General features: G+C 40.2%; 1 protein-coding gene across 3 annotated transcripts; it reads left to right on the plus strand.

Annotated features, from left to right (window-relative positions):
* Positions 1 to 246: 246 nt before the first annotated feature.
* On the plus strand, positions 247 to 14,759 carry ECSIT (ECSIT signaling integrator). Of its 3 annotated transcripts, none has more exons than XM_026716731.2 (8): positions 247 to 376; positions 7,499 to 7,681; positions 7,824 to 8,244; positions 9,260 to 9,483; positions 10,372 to 10,429; positions 11,921 to 12,063; positions 13,134 to 13,239; positions 14,298 to 14,759. In XM_026716731.2, the coding sequence occupies exons 2-8, from the start codon at positions 7,577 to 7,579 to the stop codon at positions 14,513 to 14,515; spliced, it is 1,275 nt and encodes a 424-aa protein (XP_026572516.1). In that variant the 5' UTR covers positions 247 to 376; positions 7,499 to 7,576; the 3' UTR covers positions 14,516 to 14,759. The 3 variants fall into 3 exon arrangements, with proteins under 3 accessions (XP_026572516.1, XP_087782080.1, XP_087782079.1); XM_087925954.1 differs by having other exon boundaries at positions 345 to 548; XM_087925953.1 differs by having other exon boundaries at positions 345 to 501.
* The last annotated feature ends 4,182 nt before the right edge of the window (positions 14,760 to 18,941 follow it).

Below are 18,941 nucleotides of genomic sequence, written 5' to 3' on the forward strand. Positions count from 1 at the left end.
ATTTTACTGGAGTGGTTTAAAAAAAAACCTAGGCAAGTGAAAATTGTCATCTCCAAAAGGCAACGAACTTCCAGCTTCCAGTTGTAGAACCTCAGCCAAGAAATGAAAGAGACAATCCCAATCGAAAGAACCCCTGGGATCCGCTCTATCCATTAACGATACCGCTGGCTATGGAATTCTGGGAGTTGAAGTCCAACACTCTTAACGTTAGTAGGGTGGAGCAAGACTGCGCGCAGGAAGCCTCCCATGCGCGGTGGCTCTCGCGGAACTCCAATCGAATATGAGAGGAGGCGGGACTTTAGACAACAATCTGAGCAATTGGTGGAGAAGACGTCACGCGGAGCAATCCCAAGCATGGCGGTGCAGACAACGGAAGGTCAGAAATACAAGGGGCCAGCTTGCGGGCGCCCCTCGGGGAAATGAGTTGGGCTGCTTTTGAACAGGAAGGACCTTGCGGGAGTAGGACAGAGGAATGTGCCAGAGCTGGGAGAAAGTCTGATAGTAATCGTGACTGTCCATGTGCATTATTCCATTTAAATATGAATTAGGTTTGACAGTGCAGTTAACCTTTAATATATCATTATATCTCTGTGATCAATATGTATACGTATTTATTTCTCATTGGCTCTAGGTTTTAGTATATATTTAATATTTCCTAGCTTTTTAAAGGAGGTGCAGGCTGAATTCAGAGTGCTGAGCGTGAGCTACAAATAAGTGGAATGGGCATAAATATTTAAAAGAGCTGTGAAGAAGTTAGCTAGAATTCTGAATAATCATGTATTACTATACTTGTGTAATCTAAAAACTAGATGAGAGTTGCTATGTACTATTGAGTTGGGAATCGAAGTATAGTACATATTTCAAATCTTGATTGCAGACCATCAAGTAGTTTTTGATACTTAGTGGCCACATAAGTACATTTTGTTATCGATGATCTGTCCCTAGCCTGGTGTTACAGTTCTTCCAACGTGCTCTCAATGTCACTGTAACTGAGCCTATCCACATTGCTGCCAGTCGTCCTTTTCTTCAATCTTTCCTAGCATCGCAGCCTTTTCCAGAAAGCTAGGTCTTCACATAACACGTCCAAAGTAGGACAATTTGAGTTTGATCATTTGTTTCTCATCAAGTGGGAAAACTCTGAGCCAATATGTTCAATGATCAGTGTATTTGTTTTCTTGGCTGTTCATAGTATTTTCAGGATCTTCTCCAACACAAAAAATAAAGTGTCAATACTACTCATATCGTGCTAGGTAGATAGGTATATCCTGCTAGGGTAGGTAGACCACAACCTTCTTCTTAATTAGAAAAATGTGAGATAAACACAATCACCACCAAATGGATTTGTAACTGGCTGACAAACCACACACAACATATAGTCCTCAGTGCAACTACATCCACATGGAGGGAAGTAAGCAGTGGACTATCAGAAGACTCTGTCTTAGGCCCAGTACTCTTCAATATCTTCATCAACGATCTAGATAAGGGAATAGAAAGGGAACTCATCAAATTTGCAGATGGCACTAAACTGGTAGGAACAGCCAAACTTCAGAAGACAAGTTCAGGACCCCAAAAAACCCTGACAGGCTTGAACAATGGGCCCTATCCAACAAAATGAAATTTAATGTGGAGAAAAGCAAAGTTTTACACCTGGTCCAAAAAAACCAAATGTACAAGTACACATTAGGTGAAACCTGGGTCAAAAACAAAATCCCTGAGAGGGATTTTGGAGTCCGAGTGGACAATCACTTAATTATGAGTTAACAGTGTGCGACAACAGCTAAAAAAAAAACAAATCCTAGGCTGCATTAATAGAGGGACAGAATCAAGATCATGTGAAGTATTAGCACTGCTTTATAAAGCCTTAGTAAGACCACACTTGGAATATTGCATCCAGCTTTGGTCATCACAATATAAAAAGGATGTTGAGACTCTGGAAAAGGTCCGGAAAAGTACAACAAAGATGATTAGGGGTCTGGAGGCTAAAATATATGAAGAATGCTTGCAGGAATTGTGTATGTGTAGTCTTGTGAGAAAAACTACTAGGGATGACATGATAGCAATGTTCCAATATTTGAGGGGTTGACACAAAGAAGAGGGGGCTCAACCTGTTTTTCAAAGCACTAGGAGGGGAGAAACAATGGATGGAAACTAATCAAGGAGAGAAGCAATCTAGAACAAAGAAGAAATTCTCTGACAGAACAATTAACCAGTGGAACCTTCAGAAGTTGTAGGTGTTTCATCACTGGAGGCTTTTAAGAAGAGACTGGACAGCCACTTAGCTGGAATGGTATAGGGTTTCCTGCTTGAATAGGGAGTTGGACTAGAAGACCTCCAAGGTCCCTTCCAACTATTCTGCTTTTTCAACATCTAACTTTTGCTTCCATACAAGTCACATGATTTGTATAATTTTGATATTTTTCAAATCAAAATGCTGCAGCAAATTACATTCTCTAAACATCACTTCTCCATCATCATTAAGGTTGGGGATGAAGATCATAACATGGAAAAATAGGATAATCTACCATTATTTCATGTTAATTTTCCTGCCAACTTCTGACTGCTTGCTTTTAATTGTTTTATATGTTTTGCTTGGCCTCAGGATTGGTCTATGAAAACATTTTTGTGTTGAAGGAATAAGTTGTTACAACACTAGAGTTACCTTTTTATGTCACACACTTGGTTATAATGTTTAGACAATAAAGTTTTATGACAAAGCAATTTAGAATGTTTGAGGGAAAGCTACATAATGTACTTGATCTCTTAACTGTGGAAGGGATATGCATTGTGTATGTACAAGAATGGTGGAAAGTTAATAGCATCCTAATATCTTCTTTTAATAAGGAATCTTAATTGTTAGCAAGTTCTGCATCTCCAGGGTTATTGTTGTGCTTGCCTTGCAAGCCCCTCAATACAACTAGTTTTTCCCAAACTGTGAAATCCATGGTTGTCCACACTTGGTTGTTTGCTCGCAGATGTTTAATTGCCCAACTGGTACATCAGCACAAGTGTGGCCTTTACTCCCTGTCTATATACAATAGCCAGTTTTGGTGATATCATACTTATCTCTTTGATAATTCCTTGATTGTTTTCTGTTTGATTGGCCCAGGGTTAATACCTGTTGATTTGTGTGTTGGCTGTCGGAGATGTGTTCTGGTCTTTTCATTTCCTTCTTAGCTTTTTTATTGTCCATTTTAATGAAACTATGGTTGAACCTGTCCATGTAAATTATGAAGTTTAAGAGTTTTCACTGTGTCTTCTGATTGGTAATTGGCATTTATGGATAAGCTCTGCAAGTCTTGGATCTGCCCTACATAGCGACTGTTATAATCCTTACAATATATGTTGTAGATCAGTGGCCCCCAACCTTTTTTGTGCCACGGCCCGGTACCGGCATCACAAAATGATCCGTGGCCCGGTACTGGCATCAGCATGCATGACAAGGCAAGGCGAGCCAAGCGAACGGCCAGCCAGCCCTCCCCCGCTTCTCCCCACCATCTTCAACTCCTCCTTTGTACCTTTGTCGATGGGCTTTGCTTCGGGACGGTCGCTCGGCTCGCCTTGCCTTGGGTGCTGAAAGAATCCTCGCGTCTTAGTTTCGTTCGAAGCCGCCCCCCTTCGATGAAACTAAGGCGCAAGGATTCCTTCAGGACCCAAACGCTGCTTTCCAACCGGAAAAGCTCACCCGGAAGCACTTTCTCGTCAAACAAGATGGCGGCACCCAGCAAACCGGCAGCCCGGTAGGAAATGTTCCACGGACCGGTACCGGTCCGCGGCCTGGTGGTTGGGGACCCCTGTTGCAGATGACTCCTGTTTTTTCTTCCTAGCCTACTGAATCTGTTGGTTTACTTAAGATATTTTGAAGGGTTTTAGTTGTTCAGTGTATTACAGTGATGCTATGTGGTTGCCATGGTTTATTTATTTATTTATTTAGGAAATTTATATGACTACCTACTCTCTGATAGAGGCTCTAGGCAGCTTACAAGCAATAAATACACAGTATAGAAAATAAAATAAAAACAATATCCTCCCACTCTCCCCCAGGATCAGGGATGGGATTCTACCAGTTCGCACCTATTCGCTAGAACTGGTTGTTAACATTCTAAACAGTTTGGAGAACCAGTTGTTAGAAGAAATTACTGGCCTAATCCTGTAAGGAAGGCAGGAAGGAAACATTCTGGTGTTGCTTACAGAAACTGCCTCTCCGTTAACCCTTATTACATTCTTGGCAGGACTAGACTTCCTGTCTCTGGAACTTCTCTGGAGTTTTTTCCCCTCCTTTACTGGTACTTTGCTTGTGTGGAGTGAGCATTCAAAGTTACAATGGCACTGAAAAAAAGTGACCTATGACCATTTTTCATACGACTGTTGCAGCATCCCCACAGTCATGAGAGGCCAGGCGAGGAGATGCATGCCTCGATGTGAGTGATATTGAGTTGGCCATGCCCAGCCAATAACATGACCACCAAACCAAGTCCACTCAGTCACATGACGCCCACCACCTAAGCCACGCCCACAGAACCGGTTGTTAAAAATTTTGAATCCCACCCCTGCCCGGTATGTAATATGCTGGTTGTTTCAAATATTATATGGTAGAGTTAACCTTTTCCTAACTTGTGTTATGTTAGCAAGCTATGAAAAGTGATTTGGTTAATTGAGTGGCCAGGCTGTTTTGAATAAAGTTGCATGGGAAATGCCAACATCTATTTTGTTGCCTGTTTCCTTTTTCTGGTGTTCTGGGTGCTGCAGTACATTTTGACTTTTGTGAACAATGCTCTTATATAACTCCTTTTGTGGGAGGTTGCATTGTTACTTTGATAATGGAACATTTGGTTAGAAAGGAATAATAATAAGAATGGGAATCGGAATCAGAATCAGAATAGGAAATGAATGGAACAGAACAGAGACTTTGGAGGTCTTCTAGTCGAGTCCCCTGCTCAAGCAGGAGACTCTATACCATTTCAGACAAGTGACTGTCCAGTCTCTTCTTAAATACATCCAGTGATGGAGCGCCCATGATTTCTGAAGGCAAGCTGTTCCGCTGGTTAATTGCCCTCACTGTTAGGAAGTTTCTCCTTAATTCCAGGTTGTTTCTCTCTTTGATTGGTTTCCCATTATTGTTTCTTGTCCTGCCGTTTGGTGCTTTGGAGAATAATTTGACCCCCTCTTCTTTGTGGCAGCCCCTCACTGGAATACTGCTATCATGTCACCCCTAATTCTTCTTTTCCTTAGACTAGCCAAACCCAAAACCTGCAGCGGTTCTTCATATGGTTTAGTCTCCAGCTCTTTGATCATCTTAATTGCTCTTCTCTGAACTTTTTCCAAAGTCTCAACATCTTTTTTGTAGTATGGTGAGCAGAATTGGTTGCATTCTTCCAGATGTGGGCTTACTAGGGTTTTATAAAGCGGTACTAATACTTCACGCGAACTTGATTCTATGCCTCTGTTTATACAATTCAGTTACTGTTTTTGAGCCAGGTCTCACCTAATGTGTACTTATACCTTTGATATATCCTGCCTAAATGTAAAACTTTGCTTTTCTCCATATTAAATTTCATTATGTTGGATAGGCTCCATTGTTCAAATCTGTCAAGACCTTTTTGGATCCTGAGCTTTTCTTCTCCTGCCAGTTTAGTGTCATCTTCAAATTTGATGAGTTCCCCTTCTATTCCCTCATCTTAGTCATTTATGAAGATATTGAAGAGTATTGGGCGTAAGACAGAGCATTGTGGTACCCCACTGCTTACTTCCCTCCATGTGGATGTAGTACCATTAAGGACTACTTGTTGAATATAGTTAGCCAGCTACAAATCCATCTGGTGATGATGATGTCTATTCCACAGGTTGTGGTCTACTTTGTCAAATGCCTTATTGAAATCAAAGTATACTATGTCCACAGCATTTCACTGGTCTACTTGTTAGTTAGCTGGTTGGTGTAGGTAAGGGATGTGAAACTTGATTTCATTGAGCGCTACATCAGGGTTGTGTTTGACCTGGGGGAGCGTGGCCAGCTCAACATCACTCATCACGCGACGGCCCCCTGCAGCCTCTGCTAGTGAAAACAGAGCTCAGGGAGTCTGTGTATCTGCGGCCTCCCTGGGCTCCATTTTTGCTGGCAGAGGGCTGCAGGAGGCCATCATGGCCAAAAATTGAGCCTGGCAGGCCGCACGCAGCCTCCCAAGCTCCGTTTTCACTGGCAGAGGCAACGCAGGCCAGTCATTCACTGTTTCCAGGGTGGGCCCATGGGTCAGATCCTAGCCTCATGTGAGCCAGCCCCAGCCTGCAGGCCTTGAGTTTTATACCCCAGGTGTAGGTTGTTTTTCGATAGACTTGCATTTCTAATTTGCTAGTGTTTCCTCTGTTGATGAGGATATCCAGGAAGGGGAGTATGTTCTTGCTTTGTTCTTCTCATAAATTTTATTCTTTTGAAAATGTTGCTGATTGTTTCATGGTCTTGTTGTTCCTTTTTATTATGACAAACCTGTCATCTACTTTTACTGGATCCGTACTTTGTTGTATGTGTTGGAGTGCTATTATTTCTAGATGCTGCATTACAGTCTCTGCTATGAGTCCTAAGAGTGGTGATCCTTTGGGTAATCCTGACTTGTTGGTATATTTGTCCATCAAATTGAAAGTTGCTAGTGAGGCACAGGTTGATGAGTTTCATGATTCTGGGTATCCTCATCTTAGTGGGGATACCCAGGGGTTGCCACAGAAGGGCTGCCACAGAGAGGAGGGTGGGTCAAGCTATTTTCTTTTTTTTTTTGTAATAAATTTTGTATTTTTACATTTTAAGAACATCTCTTTCAGTGAACAATGTGGTTCTAGGTTTTTACACTTCAAAACAAACATGACCTTAGTATATATCTTTCACATTCAATTCTATATCATATCATTTTTTCCATTTTCCAATAAATTTTCACCAATATTCTTATTTTCTTTATACTTATTAAATGCATTTTCAATTTATATCTTAATTCCTTTTTCTTTAAATATTCTCATATCTTGTTTTATAGTCTAACATCCTTATTTTTTCTAAATTCATTGTACCTTTATGCTTTTATCTGTCACATTTGCAATTTTATCACATACTTGTGTTTCATTATTCAGTAAGTTTCATCTTAAATCTAATAAGACAAGGAATAATGGATGGAAACACAGCATTCTCAACCTAGCTAAGTACACTAACAGATAATCAGAGTTGGAAGGAACCTTGTAGGTCATCTAGTCCAACCCCCCACCCAAGCGAGAGACCCTACACCATTTCTGACAAATGGCAGTCTAATCTCTTCTTGAAAGTCTCAAGTGATGGCGCTCCCACAACTTCCGAGGGCAAGGTGTTCCATTGGTTCATTGTTCTGTCAGAAAGTTTCTCCTTATTTCCAGGTTAAATCTCTCCTTATACTGCTGCCATGGATTCTTTTGTTAGTTCTGGTTCTACGGGTGTAAAGAGTATTGTGACATTGAATGAAACCATAATTTCATCTTCTTATATTTTTAGGTCTTTGATTTTCTGGAGGCACTGTAGCAGGAACTTGATAGATCACAATTTTTTGTTCTGGAAAACAGATGGACTATCATGAAGTGCCTCAGGGCATTATTAGTGGCTGGGGAGCTTTCTGCAAGAAGAGGCTCCTTTCTTAAAAAGGATCTTCTACAATTACAAAGAAGCTCTTCTTTCCAGGTACAAAACAAAAAATCCTAAAAACTTCTCTTAATTTCTGAGACTGCATAAAAGTGTGAGTCTATTTATGTGTAATATTTTTAACTATATTCTGGTCTGTAATTCTTACATCTCTTCAATAAACTTTGTCTACTTGTCTTAGAACTCCAGGTTGGTTCCTGTGAGAACTATCCAAGTGAGCAGAGTTCTTGGCACTTCTAACTTTGCTGTAAAGAAGCATGAAAAAACTGACAAAGAATCTGCCAACCAGTCATTAGTAAAAATTGAAGATATCTTCGAGACAACATCTGTACATGAAAAAACTAAAGCTACATTTCAGGAAGCCGTGGACATCTTCTGCAAGCAGGATATCCGCCGCAAGGGTCACGTAGAATTCATCTATGCAGCTCTGAAGAAAATGCCAGAATTTGGAGTGGAGAAGGATGTTAATGTGTACAACAAAATCTTGGATGTCTTCCCTAAGAAAGTGTTTATTCCTCAAAATGTTTTTCAAAAAATGCTCAAATACTATCCCAGGCAGCAGGATTGTGCTGTCGTGCTACTTGAACAGATGGAGCACTTTGGTAAGTGCATAGGAATAGCAAGAGGGCCCCCAAAGTGGGGACATTTTTTATGATATGTATATCAAAAAACATGGGATCCTCCATCTCCACAACTTGCTCTTAATCTAAAAATGATTCCTTGTATTACATGAATAATCTTAGCATATAATGCTGACTAACAATGCTGATAAAATAACTGTTAATGGAGAACCTTCCAGTCACTTGGAGAAGTTTTTTTTCTGGTTTTTGCTTTGGAAATATGATGCCTCGACAAAGTACAGTGGAACAATGAAAATGGTACCACATGGAAATGTATGCAAAACACACGGAAAATTTGCTTAGGTCCTATAAAGCACTTGGTGCAAACACGTCACTGAAAATTCACTTCTTACACTTGCATGTAGACTGTTTCCCTTTGAACTGTGGGGCAGTGAGTGATGAGCCTGGGGAGAGATTCCACCAGGATAGCACAGACTTGGAGAAGAGATACCAAGGGAAATGGAGTCCATCCATGCTTGCCGATTACTGCTGGAATCTCCCCAGGGATGATCCTACTGCAGTTCACAAGAAAAAAGCCAAAAAGCACAATCTAGATACCAAATAAAGATGGAACCTTGTTGTTTAATCAGGTATTAGAGCTAGTCAGTTTTTCATACAAAAAGCATGAAAATGTTACATGAAAAACTAATAAATGAATGGAAAGTTGTTATTAGTATCAGTAAAAAGATAAATTTATAATTATAGGTTGTGGCACCATTCTCATTGCTACATCACATTTTGCAGAAAAGTTATGGAGCATAATTGCAGATCCCCCTTGTAATTTTGAATTATTTTGATGCAATTTTGACCTGAAGCTGTATCTTTGAAACTGGAGCCAATTAATACTCAGGACTTACTTTTCCTTTATTAGTGACCCAATTCTGGTAAAATTAAGCTACTTTTATTTCCGAGGCTTTCTCCTTATAGACCAGTGTAATTGATAAATAAAAAGCTTCTTCCCATTCCTGATAAGTTTGTCTTTTCTCTTGTCGTAAAGGTGTCATGCCAAATCAAGAAACCAGGTTTTTGCTGCTCGAGATCTTTGGTAATAAAAGCTACCCTATAAGAAAATACCAGAGGATCATGTACTGGTTCCCTAAATTTAAGCATATCAATCCTTATCCAGTCCCAACTCCTCTGCCAGAAGATCCTATTGAACTTGCAAAGTTGAGCTTGCAGAGGATTGCAGCTGACTTGAATGCCAAGGTTACAGTATATCAGGTAAATTGAGAAATTTGTGGTCTTACTAGTATAGGAAATAATCTACTGCGCAGATTGAAATGATTAGTTTCTTCTCTAATTTAAAGTGCTGATGTTTCTTTTGGATATAGTAACTTTCCTTTATCATGTGTCAAACATTCAAATTCTTTAATAGAAAAACTCAAAATCTTGAAGATTTGGCCACTGGCTTTGTGTGGAATGTATAGATATATTCCTGAAATCTGAGAAAGCTTAATTATAAAAATCTTAACTTTTTAAGAGAAAACAAAAGTTTGGAGTTCTCAAGTAAATGAAAGCTAAATCTGAAAATATTCTGGAAGCATGTAAAAGAAAAATACTTCCTTTCCTTACCCATCTATTCCTCTACTAATACAGATAGTCCTCAACTTACAATTGAGCCCAAAACTTATGTTGTTCAGTGAAATTTCTTAAGTGAGTTTTGCCCCATTTTACGAATTTTCTTGCCACATTTGTTAAGTGAATCACTGCAGTTGTTAAATTAGTAACATGGTTGCTAAGTGAATGGATTTCCCATTGACTTTGCTTGTCAGAAGGTCGCAAAAGGGAATCACATGACTCTGGGACACTGCAACCGTCATAAATACAAATCAGTTGCCAAGCATCCACATTTTATTCACATGACCATGGGATGCTGCAACATTCATAAAGAAAAACGGTGGTCACTTTTTTCAGTGCTATTGTAACTTAGTGAATGGTCACTAAATGAACCATTGTAAATTGAGGACTACCTGTATTTCACCTCCTAATCTTCCTGTTTCATTCTCACCCTTATCTTCTGTCCCTCAATGGCTTCCTGTAATGTATTATGTTGCTACTTTAATAACTTTCGGGTCGCCAATGAATTTAAACTATCCTAACATTTTGCAGATCTCCCACTCGGAAGTCCTGGATTCTGGAAAAGAAATCAATCATCCACATATCGTAGGTACTGAACTCTTTCTGTCATTTTTTTATACTGACTGGATAATCCTAGATTTGAGGACCAAATGAATATGCAACAAAATTGGGATTTCCATCATAATGTCAGTAGGTGCCACTGTAGCTGCAAGTAAGACAATAAATGAAATTGTGAAGGGATAAGGCAAAAATGATGGCAAAAATGGTAAGAAAATACCCCTTTATTTGAATGATTGTAAATCTCCAAGACCAGATTTTCTCCTGCACAGGTTTTCCTCTTGTTGCAAATTAACTGATTTCCTTCTGTCAAATGCATATAGGAAGTGGGCCAGTCTGGTTTCTTCCTTCTTGCTTACCTTCTCACTCTGCCATTGGAGACAGAGAGAACTCCACAAAAATATGTGACTCAATATATATATCTGCAACAGCCATTGGTTGCATAATTATTATTTTTACAATGCATACAGCAGGACCAGAAATAAAAATTACAGATAGAAATGCAACAAGGCATTGCTTGACTTGAATAGACGTGGGAAGCATGAATATTTGTGCATCAGTTGGGGAAAATTGTGTAATCTTCATTCTTCAGCTCAGAAACACAAATGTTGAAACTGGAAATTTAACATTTCCAGTTCAGAGAGGAAAGAACAAGGAATTTCCTTTGCATGATTTTTTTTTCTGTGCGCTACTTATTTTTCTCATAGCTAGCATTTAATTCTCTGTATTCTAGCTATTTCATTTCTTCTACGATAGAGGTGTCAAACTCAAGGCCCATGGGCCGCATCCAGCCCGTGGGGTGCTTAAATCTGGCCTGCGGGGCTGGCCTGGAAATATCAAACAACCGGCCCATGGTGCTTTTGCCAGCCACAGCCCCCCACCAGCCCCCCCCCCCGCCACGGCCCGTTTTCAGCCTCTCTGGCCTCCAGCAGCACTCTGCTGGCCAAAAATGTTTTGGCCACATGTGGTCCCCCTGTGCCCCATTTTGGCCAGCAGGGTGCTGCAGGAGACGTCCATCCTGTCTCGCCCCCACACTTTCCACCCCCTCCCCACTGGCCTGCAGAGGGGAACTACAATGCTGATCCAGCCCTCAAAGAAATCCAGCTTGGCACTCCTGTTCTAGGGCTAGAAATACAATCACAGGAGAATCATATAGTGACAGAAATGCTGTGGCAATGAAGTGAAATACTGACTCATAAAATTTCTTCACAACATAGTCTGCCAGCTTCAGAGTTGATAATGAGTCAACATGAATGGATAGCAGGATCTAAGATTTGAAATACTTGTGGACATTATCCAGAAATCTCAGTCTGGATTTCTTGAAATTTGGTTTCTAAACTCCTCTTGGACATAGCTGATAATGCTCAGAATTCTTGTTTTGATGAAACAAAATACTACACATCTCTTTTTTTTAATTTACTAAAGAGCTAGAGTTGACATGCTTTTTTAATATTTTAGAATAATGGTGGTGATTAACCTTTGTTTTATAACCGGCTCTTTTTGTGTCTCCTCTGCCTTTCAGGAATCCAAAGCCCTGATCAGCAGTCACTGCTTGCTTCTCATAACACTGAAAAGCCCATTTTCCTTGAGGGCCCCTTTCGCTTATGGCTCAAGTCCAAGTGTGTTTATTACTATGTGCTCAGAGCAGAGCTTTCAGAAGAACATGTAAATTAATATTTGGTATCTTCTCTAAAGGCTGCTTGTAACATTGAGCTAGACATGAAAGGATGCATTTAATTTTTCTGCTAGCACACCAGATGGAGTTGTGTGAGCATGTGTCAGTGCAAAATAAACATGAAAAAATGATGAACTATGATTGTACACTGAGCATGCAAGGAGTTAGTCATGTGGAGAGGGGGGAAACAATTCAGGATGTGAAAATTTATCCCTACCTGATAGGGTTTGTGTAGCCTAGACATTTTAGAAATGGCAATAGTGTAATTAAACAGGATACCTACAAAGGAATTTGATAACTGAATGGCTTGTTTATTTTTAGTGTTAAGATCTTAGTTGAGAGAGAAGAGTAATTATTGGTTATTTTGGAAGACAAAGACTAAATTTTGTTCAAGAGCACGTTAAAGCTCCAACAAAGCACTTCCATTTACTTCTGATCAGTTATTTCGAAGTGAGGGGGGCAACAAAATGATGACGAGTTGTTTTTGTTTAAATAATTCAAAATCAAGCACATTAAACAAAATACCTATTGGACGTGTTTAGGTTCAAGTACATAGAAGCCAAAAGAAATGAAACTGGGGATCCCAAAATCCTAACTGGGGAATAAAGAGGGCATCCAGCTATATGAAAAATCATTTCGTAGATTTAGCTTAGTATGGAAAAGCTTCCTGATGATAGAAAAAAACCACATGGAGCTATTGATTGTTTATATGGGGGAAATGGCATTTTTATACTTCAGAGGACATCTGAAGGGGTAAGCAGGCTCTGGAAGAACACCCTGAGCAGTACTATAAGTCAGAAATAGTTGAGACCAATAATATTACTGTCCTTTGAGTATCTCTAAAACCTTGCTGAAAATTTGAGATAGTTAGAATAAAATACTTCATAGAGGTAGATCTGCCATATCCTCTAAAGCATGTAGCTCTAATGGAGATGAACCCAGGAACCTGAATAAGTGATTGGATGTTCCTGTTTGCTTTTCCTAACCAAAAATAGTAGGGTTCTGGTCTGAAAATTTGCTATTGAAAAAATAATTAGTATTTCCTTGCTTCTGTTCACAGATGGTAGAAGTGATTGACCCAGAAAGGAATTTCTACTACCCGATGCATCTGGATATTGATCTGGAACGGGATGTTCTGGATGATTATGAGTTTTACACAGATAAAGGTAGTCATCATATATGTTGGTTTTGTGCTTTGAATGCAAAAATACAGTCTCGATCATCCTTAGCAAGCAGGATGAAATCCTTCCCAAAGTAAAAACTAGGAAAGGAGAATCAAGTGAAATGAGTTTAAATTAACAGCTTCTTACATGACCATTTGGTAGAAAGACCCCTGCCTGCTTGTCTTATAAAAATATAAACTTCCAGGATGTGGAATGTGGGATCTGTGTAAAGTCCCATGTATATACAGGTAGTCTTCGATTTACAACCCAAATTGATATTAGAATTTCCATTGCTAAGCAAGGTCCAATTTTATGACAATTTTGTTAAGTGAATCATGCAGTCATTAAGAAATCTAGCTTCCTTCATTGACTTTGCTTGTCAGAAGGTGGCTGGGAAGGTCACAAATGCCAATTGTTTGACCCCAGGATACTGCAACTGTCATAAATACATGCCAGTTTCCAAGTTCCCAAATTTTGATTATTTCACTATAAGGATTCTGTTATAGTCATAAGTGTAATGACCACTTGTTTAAAGTGCCATTGTAACTTCAAACAGTCATTAAACAAATGGTTGTAAGCAGGGGTGGGATTCTACCGGTTCTGTCCACCTCTGTAGAACCAGTAGTTCTGAAGAGCAGCAGGCATAGAACCGGTTTGTGTCTGCTGCTGTTTTGGCCCACCCACCTGCCCGGGCTCTTACCTGACCTTTATTTCCTGCTTTTTCAACTGCAGCTGCTTTGCGTGACACAGCTGCAGTTGAAAAAGCAGGAAAAAAGGGCTGCTGAGCACTTGCCGTAAATTGTACTAGCACATCCACGCGCGACGCAGAGCAACAGAACCAGTAGTTAAACCAGTCAGATCCCATCCCTGGTTGTAAATCAACTGCATGCAAGTAATGTAAGCTGTATTCTGGGATTTGACAGTGGATGATGAATTGGCCTTGAGTTGTTTGCATTTGTCTGTCTGATGCTCAAATTGAGTATTTCACACCTGTAATTCTTTGTAATCTTTTTTTGAGTTGCCTTAGAATGCTGACACTGTATTTTGTGCTTCCTCTACAGTTAAGGAGGGCCCTGTGTTTGCCATGTGTATGGTTGGGGAAGAAAACAAGGCTACCTTGGCCAAATGGATTGTGGGTCTTCAGGAAACAAATCCTATTTTGCGTGATATAGCTGTCATATTCCGTCTCATGCACAGACCTCGGGAGCTGCAGTGTAACGAAGAAACAGAGAATGATAATGCAAGAACACAGGCCAAATTCTTCAAACAAGAAGTTTGAGACTTCACTGGTCATGCTTTAGGTTTCAGTCATGTTATATGAGGGCTTTAAGGGCATTTGAGCCAATAAATTCCTGAATTGTAAATCAGGTTAAAATGTAGATTAATATAATATGTTTCTGATTTTGCAGATGGAGGAAGATTGAGGCTTTGTCAAATAAGATCAGACATAAAACCTCCAACTGTATATATTTATTTTCAGTGCTGGATGCCTGCAGATTAAACAAATTTGAGAATGTTCAAAATGTTATAATCCTTCAGTTAGTTCCAAGGTCAAGCTTCATTCTATAGATAATAATTAACATTTTTGGATGTTACTAAATCTGGAAGGAAATCCCCTTCTCAATGCATCACACTTTATATGTCAACCAAGTTGCCCATCTTTTCATGTGTTGGAGGAAGAGCTGAAGCCTGTAGTAGTTAGTACAAAAAAGTGGTTGTATTCTTCTCAAGGACACATCCTTGTCATCAGAATTTGGACTTGACTTAGGAATAGGAATAGAACAAAGCTGGAAGGAACCTTGGAAGTCTTCAGCCCCCTGCCCAAGCAGGAGAACCTATACTATTTCAGATAAGTGACTGTCTAGACCATGGCTGTCAAATTCCCAGCTACAAGCGAGATGCATCATGCGCTGGCCAAGCCCATGCTCAGTTTAACAAAGAGGGGAAAAAGTACCACTGTGACATGGATTTGACATCCCTGGTCTAGACATTTTTAAAAACATCTGGTGATAGACCGTCCATGATTTCTGCAGGCAAGCTGTTCCATTGAATAATTGTCCTCACTGTTAGGAAGTTTCTCCTTAATTCCATGTTGCTTTTCTCTTTGATTAGTTTCCAAACATTGTTTCTTGTCCTGCCCTCTTCTTTGTGGCAGCCCCTCAAATACTGGAATACTACCATCACGTCGCCCCCTAATTATTCTTTTCCTTAGACTAGCCAAACCCAAATGCTGCAGCCATTCTTCATATGGTTTAGTCTCCAGGTCTTTGATCATCTTAGTTGCTCTTTTCTGAACTTTTTCCAAAGTCTCAACATCTGTCTCAGAGTTCTGAATTGTTTGGAGGGTTGACTTGGAACGCTGACATTCAGCTCTTTATCCTGTGTATGTTCCCAGATATTCTCTCTCACATCCGTTATTTCTTTTGGAAATAATCTATCCATAGAAGACACCATTGATGATATTGTAACTTGTAGTTGTATTTGAAGGTTTACCTTGTACTGCAAAAGAGTTTTAAACTATATGCTTACTGGGGGAAAGTTGTCTAGAATCCTTATGAAATGCAGTTTGTCATTTTAAGGGGGGGTTCTGTCCCTTTGATTAAGTGGACAGAAAGGAGGAGGACTTTGTTAGGGCCAATAAGCCTTCTTCCTATCCATATTAACTGGTAATTCTTGGTGGGATGTTAAGGACTATTAAGAAAAGTACCATCCTTTGCAGAGAGTGAAAAGCAAGAACTCTTGATCCCAAAACTGGAAGAAATGTAGTACAGGTATTTGCTACATCTTCCTTCCCTACATCATTTTGATAGACACACAGACTTTTTATAATAGGTAAGCTTTAAAATCAATAGGACAATACAAATAAAGGCAATTACAGGAACAATGGAAGTGGCATATTCTGATCACCATTTGTAGTCAAGATGAATTATTACCAACAAAAATGGGCTACAATGATTCACAGTATTCAGATACAGCATTTAACAGTCTGGAGTATAAAAAGGAAGGATTGGAAAGGATTACTTGTATGTTTGTGATCAGAAAAAAATGGTCTCTGTGGAGCTCCATCTGAGTGAATTAACCTCAGCGATAGAGGAAATATCCACCAAAGTTGAGGATGCACTGGTATGCGGAAGTGGAAAAGGAAGGAGAGAGATCCAAGGAACAAGAAGGAAGAAAAGAAAGTGATAGGCTTGTACTTTTCTAAACCCAAGATGGTCACAAGTAAAACAAGGCTTGCTCCCCCCCATCCCTACAGTAGTATATAGTGGAACAGAGAATACAGAATTTTCATAACAAAACACAGGAACAATATACGCATCAACTGAAGGAATCTAAATGGTATTTGGACCTAAGAGGGTTTAGGACAATTCGTAGTAGCCAAATAGCTGCCATGGTTAACTTGCCATGGCAACAACTGACCACAGGAGCTGGCAAGTGAACAAGTGGCCAGAGTGCGAGGTACAGTGAGAGGATGGACTGCACAGGCATTTGGAGGGAGAGCCAGGTGGGTGAGCAAGTGAGTGGGTGGGCATAGTGCACGGCTAGATAATGGACTTGGCAGGCAGCCGAGGACGAGCCAAGTGCGTGAGCAGAGCATGCGAGGTGTGGCAAGAGAATGGACCATACCACTAGCAGAAGTAGCAACAGCAGCCATCACCACCGCCCATCGGCCAGAACAAGTTGGCACAGGGTGCAAGTCAGCACCCCTTTCCCCGGCACATCTGATCTGATCATGGCAATGCCTGTGACACTCATCTGCCTCATTGCCTGCTTCTGCCATCCCTGGCCTCTTCCACATAGAGCCCAGAGAGGGCAGCATCGGGTGCTAGCATTGCCATAGTGATATCAGATGTGCTGAGCAGAGGGAGGGATGCTCTGGGCAGTTTCATGGCGGCCTGCACCAGTTTGTGTTGAGCACTGGCTGACCAGCTTGGGGGGTGGCAGGCAGCTGCTGTTGTTACTGCTGCTGCTGTACTCCATCCTCTTACCGCACCCCCCACACACTGCCCACCTGCTTGACCAGCTCCTGCAGGGAGTTGTCGCCAAGGCGAGTTAAACATGTTGTCCTGAGGTGAGTGGTAGCAGCAAGCTTGTGACGACTAGTTGATCGTGGCAAGTTTGCCACGGCAAGTTGTCCCATTTCAGACCTAAGATCCTCCATATGTCATGCAGAAGAAAGACAGCTGATACTAGGAAACATCTCTTGCTGCCAATGTCACATTTTTTTTAGGTTCTATTCGTATAACAGAATTAAACCAGTGATTTCAAGTCTCAGTCAGTAGTTTAGACCCAGACACCCCAAGTTAAACTAATACCCTCATAGTTAATCAGCTGAGTCAATTCAATTTTATGGTTTGCATAACATGCTTATTCCCAATAACAGAGTTAAAAATACCATGTGAATTAGAGCCTTTCCAGCTCTATAATTTAATTACTTCGTACTTCTGGCTTCTGATTTCTTTTAAAATAGTTTTCCGTTAATATACTAACATTTTATTTCTGAATGTGATCCTGAGAATGTAGAATCCATATTGCTATTTGTTGGAACTTTTTCAATGAATAGGTATTTTATTTACAGAAAATACTGAGTAATAAGCAGTTTGCTTATAAACAGGCTGATTGCTCCTATAACATGATTTGAGGTAGGGAATTGAATCCAGTCCAAGCTCAAATTTAGGCTTAACGTTCATACTGGTCTCCTCTTCGAGAATCCCTGTTGTTATATGGACCTTGCCTCCTTGAAGTAAGTATTGGAAGTTTCTGCTTCCACCAACTATTTTCTCGAGGGCACTTCACTTGGCAACCCCCCCCCCCCCAAAAAAAATCTGCATGAGAGTATTCTTACTACCTGTATTGCTTTACTGACAGTAAAAAAAGCAAATGTGAAAAAAATGAAACAATTTCTGTGATGCAACTTTTTGACTTTAAATTTTATAGGCACATGACTAAGGTATTTATTTATTTGATTTGATTTGTCAATTGCTTACAAAGTAATAGATATAAGTATAAACATGAGTAAGAATACAGGAAATAGGTACAAATAAATGGGGACAATAGGACAGGGACGGTAGGCATGATGGTGCACTTGCGCACGCCCCTTATAGACCTCTTAGGAATGGGATAAAGTCAATAGTGGTTAGTTTGAAGTTAAAGGAGTGGGGGTTAGAGGATGTAACAACAGAGCAACAGAGTCAGGTAGTGCATTCCAGGCATTGACCACTCTGTTGCTGAAGTCGTACTTTCTGTAATCAAGTTTGAAGTGGTTTACATTGAGTTTGTATCTGTTGTGTGCTCTTGTATTGTTGTGGTTGAAGCTGAAGTAGTCATTGACTGGTAGGACATTGTAGCAGATAATTTTGTGTGCTACGCTAGGTGGTGTAGTTCAAGGTTGTCCAAGCCCAAAATCTCAAGCCTGGTGATATAGGGTATTCTGTTGCGAGCAGAGGAGTGTAGTACTTTTCTCGTGAAATACTTCTGGATTTGCTCAATTGTATTATCTGATATGCAGTGCGGATTCCAGACTGATGAGCTGTATTCGAGTATTGGTCTGGGAAATGTTTTGTATGCTCTAGTTAGCAATTCGATATTTCCGGAGGAGACGCTTCGTAAGATTAGATTTACAACCCTTAATGCCTTTTTGGCAATGCTGTTACAGTGAGCTGTGGCACTTAGGTCATTTGATATGAGAATTCCAAGGTCCTTGA

This window comes from Pseudonaja textilis, chromosome 2 (assembly GCF_049901715.1).
Source record: "Pseudonaja textilis isolate UNSWEBS1 chromosome 2, rPseTex1.2, whole genome shotgun sequence".
Classification (NCBI taxonomy): Eukaryota; Metazoa; Chordata; class Lepidosauria; order Squamata; family Elapidae; genus Pseudonaja; species Pseudonaja textilis.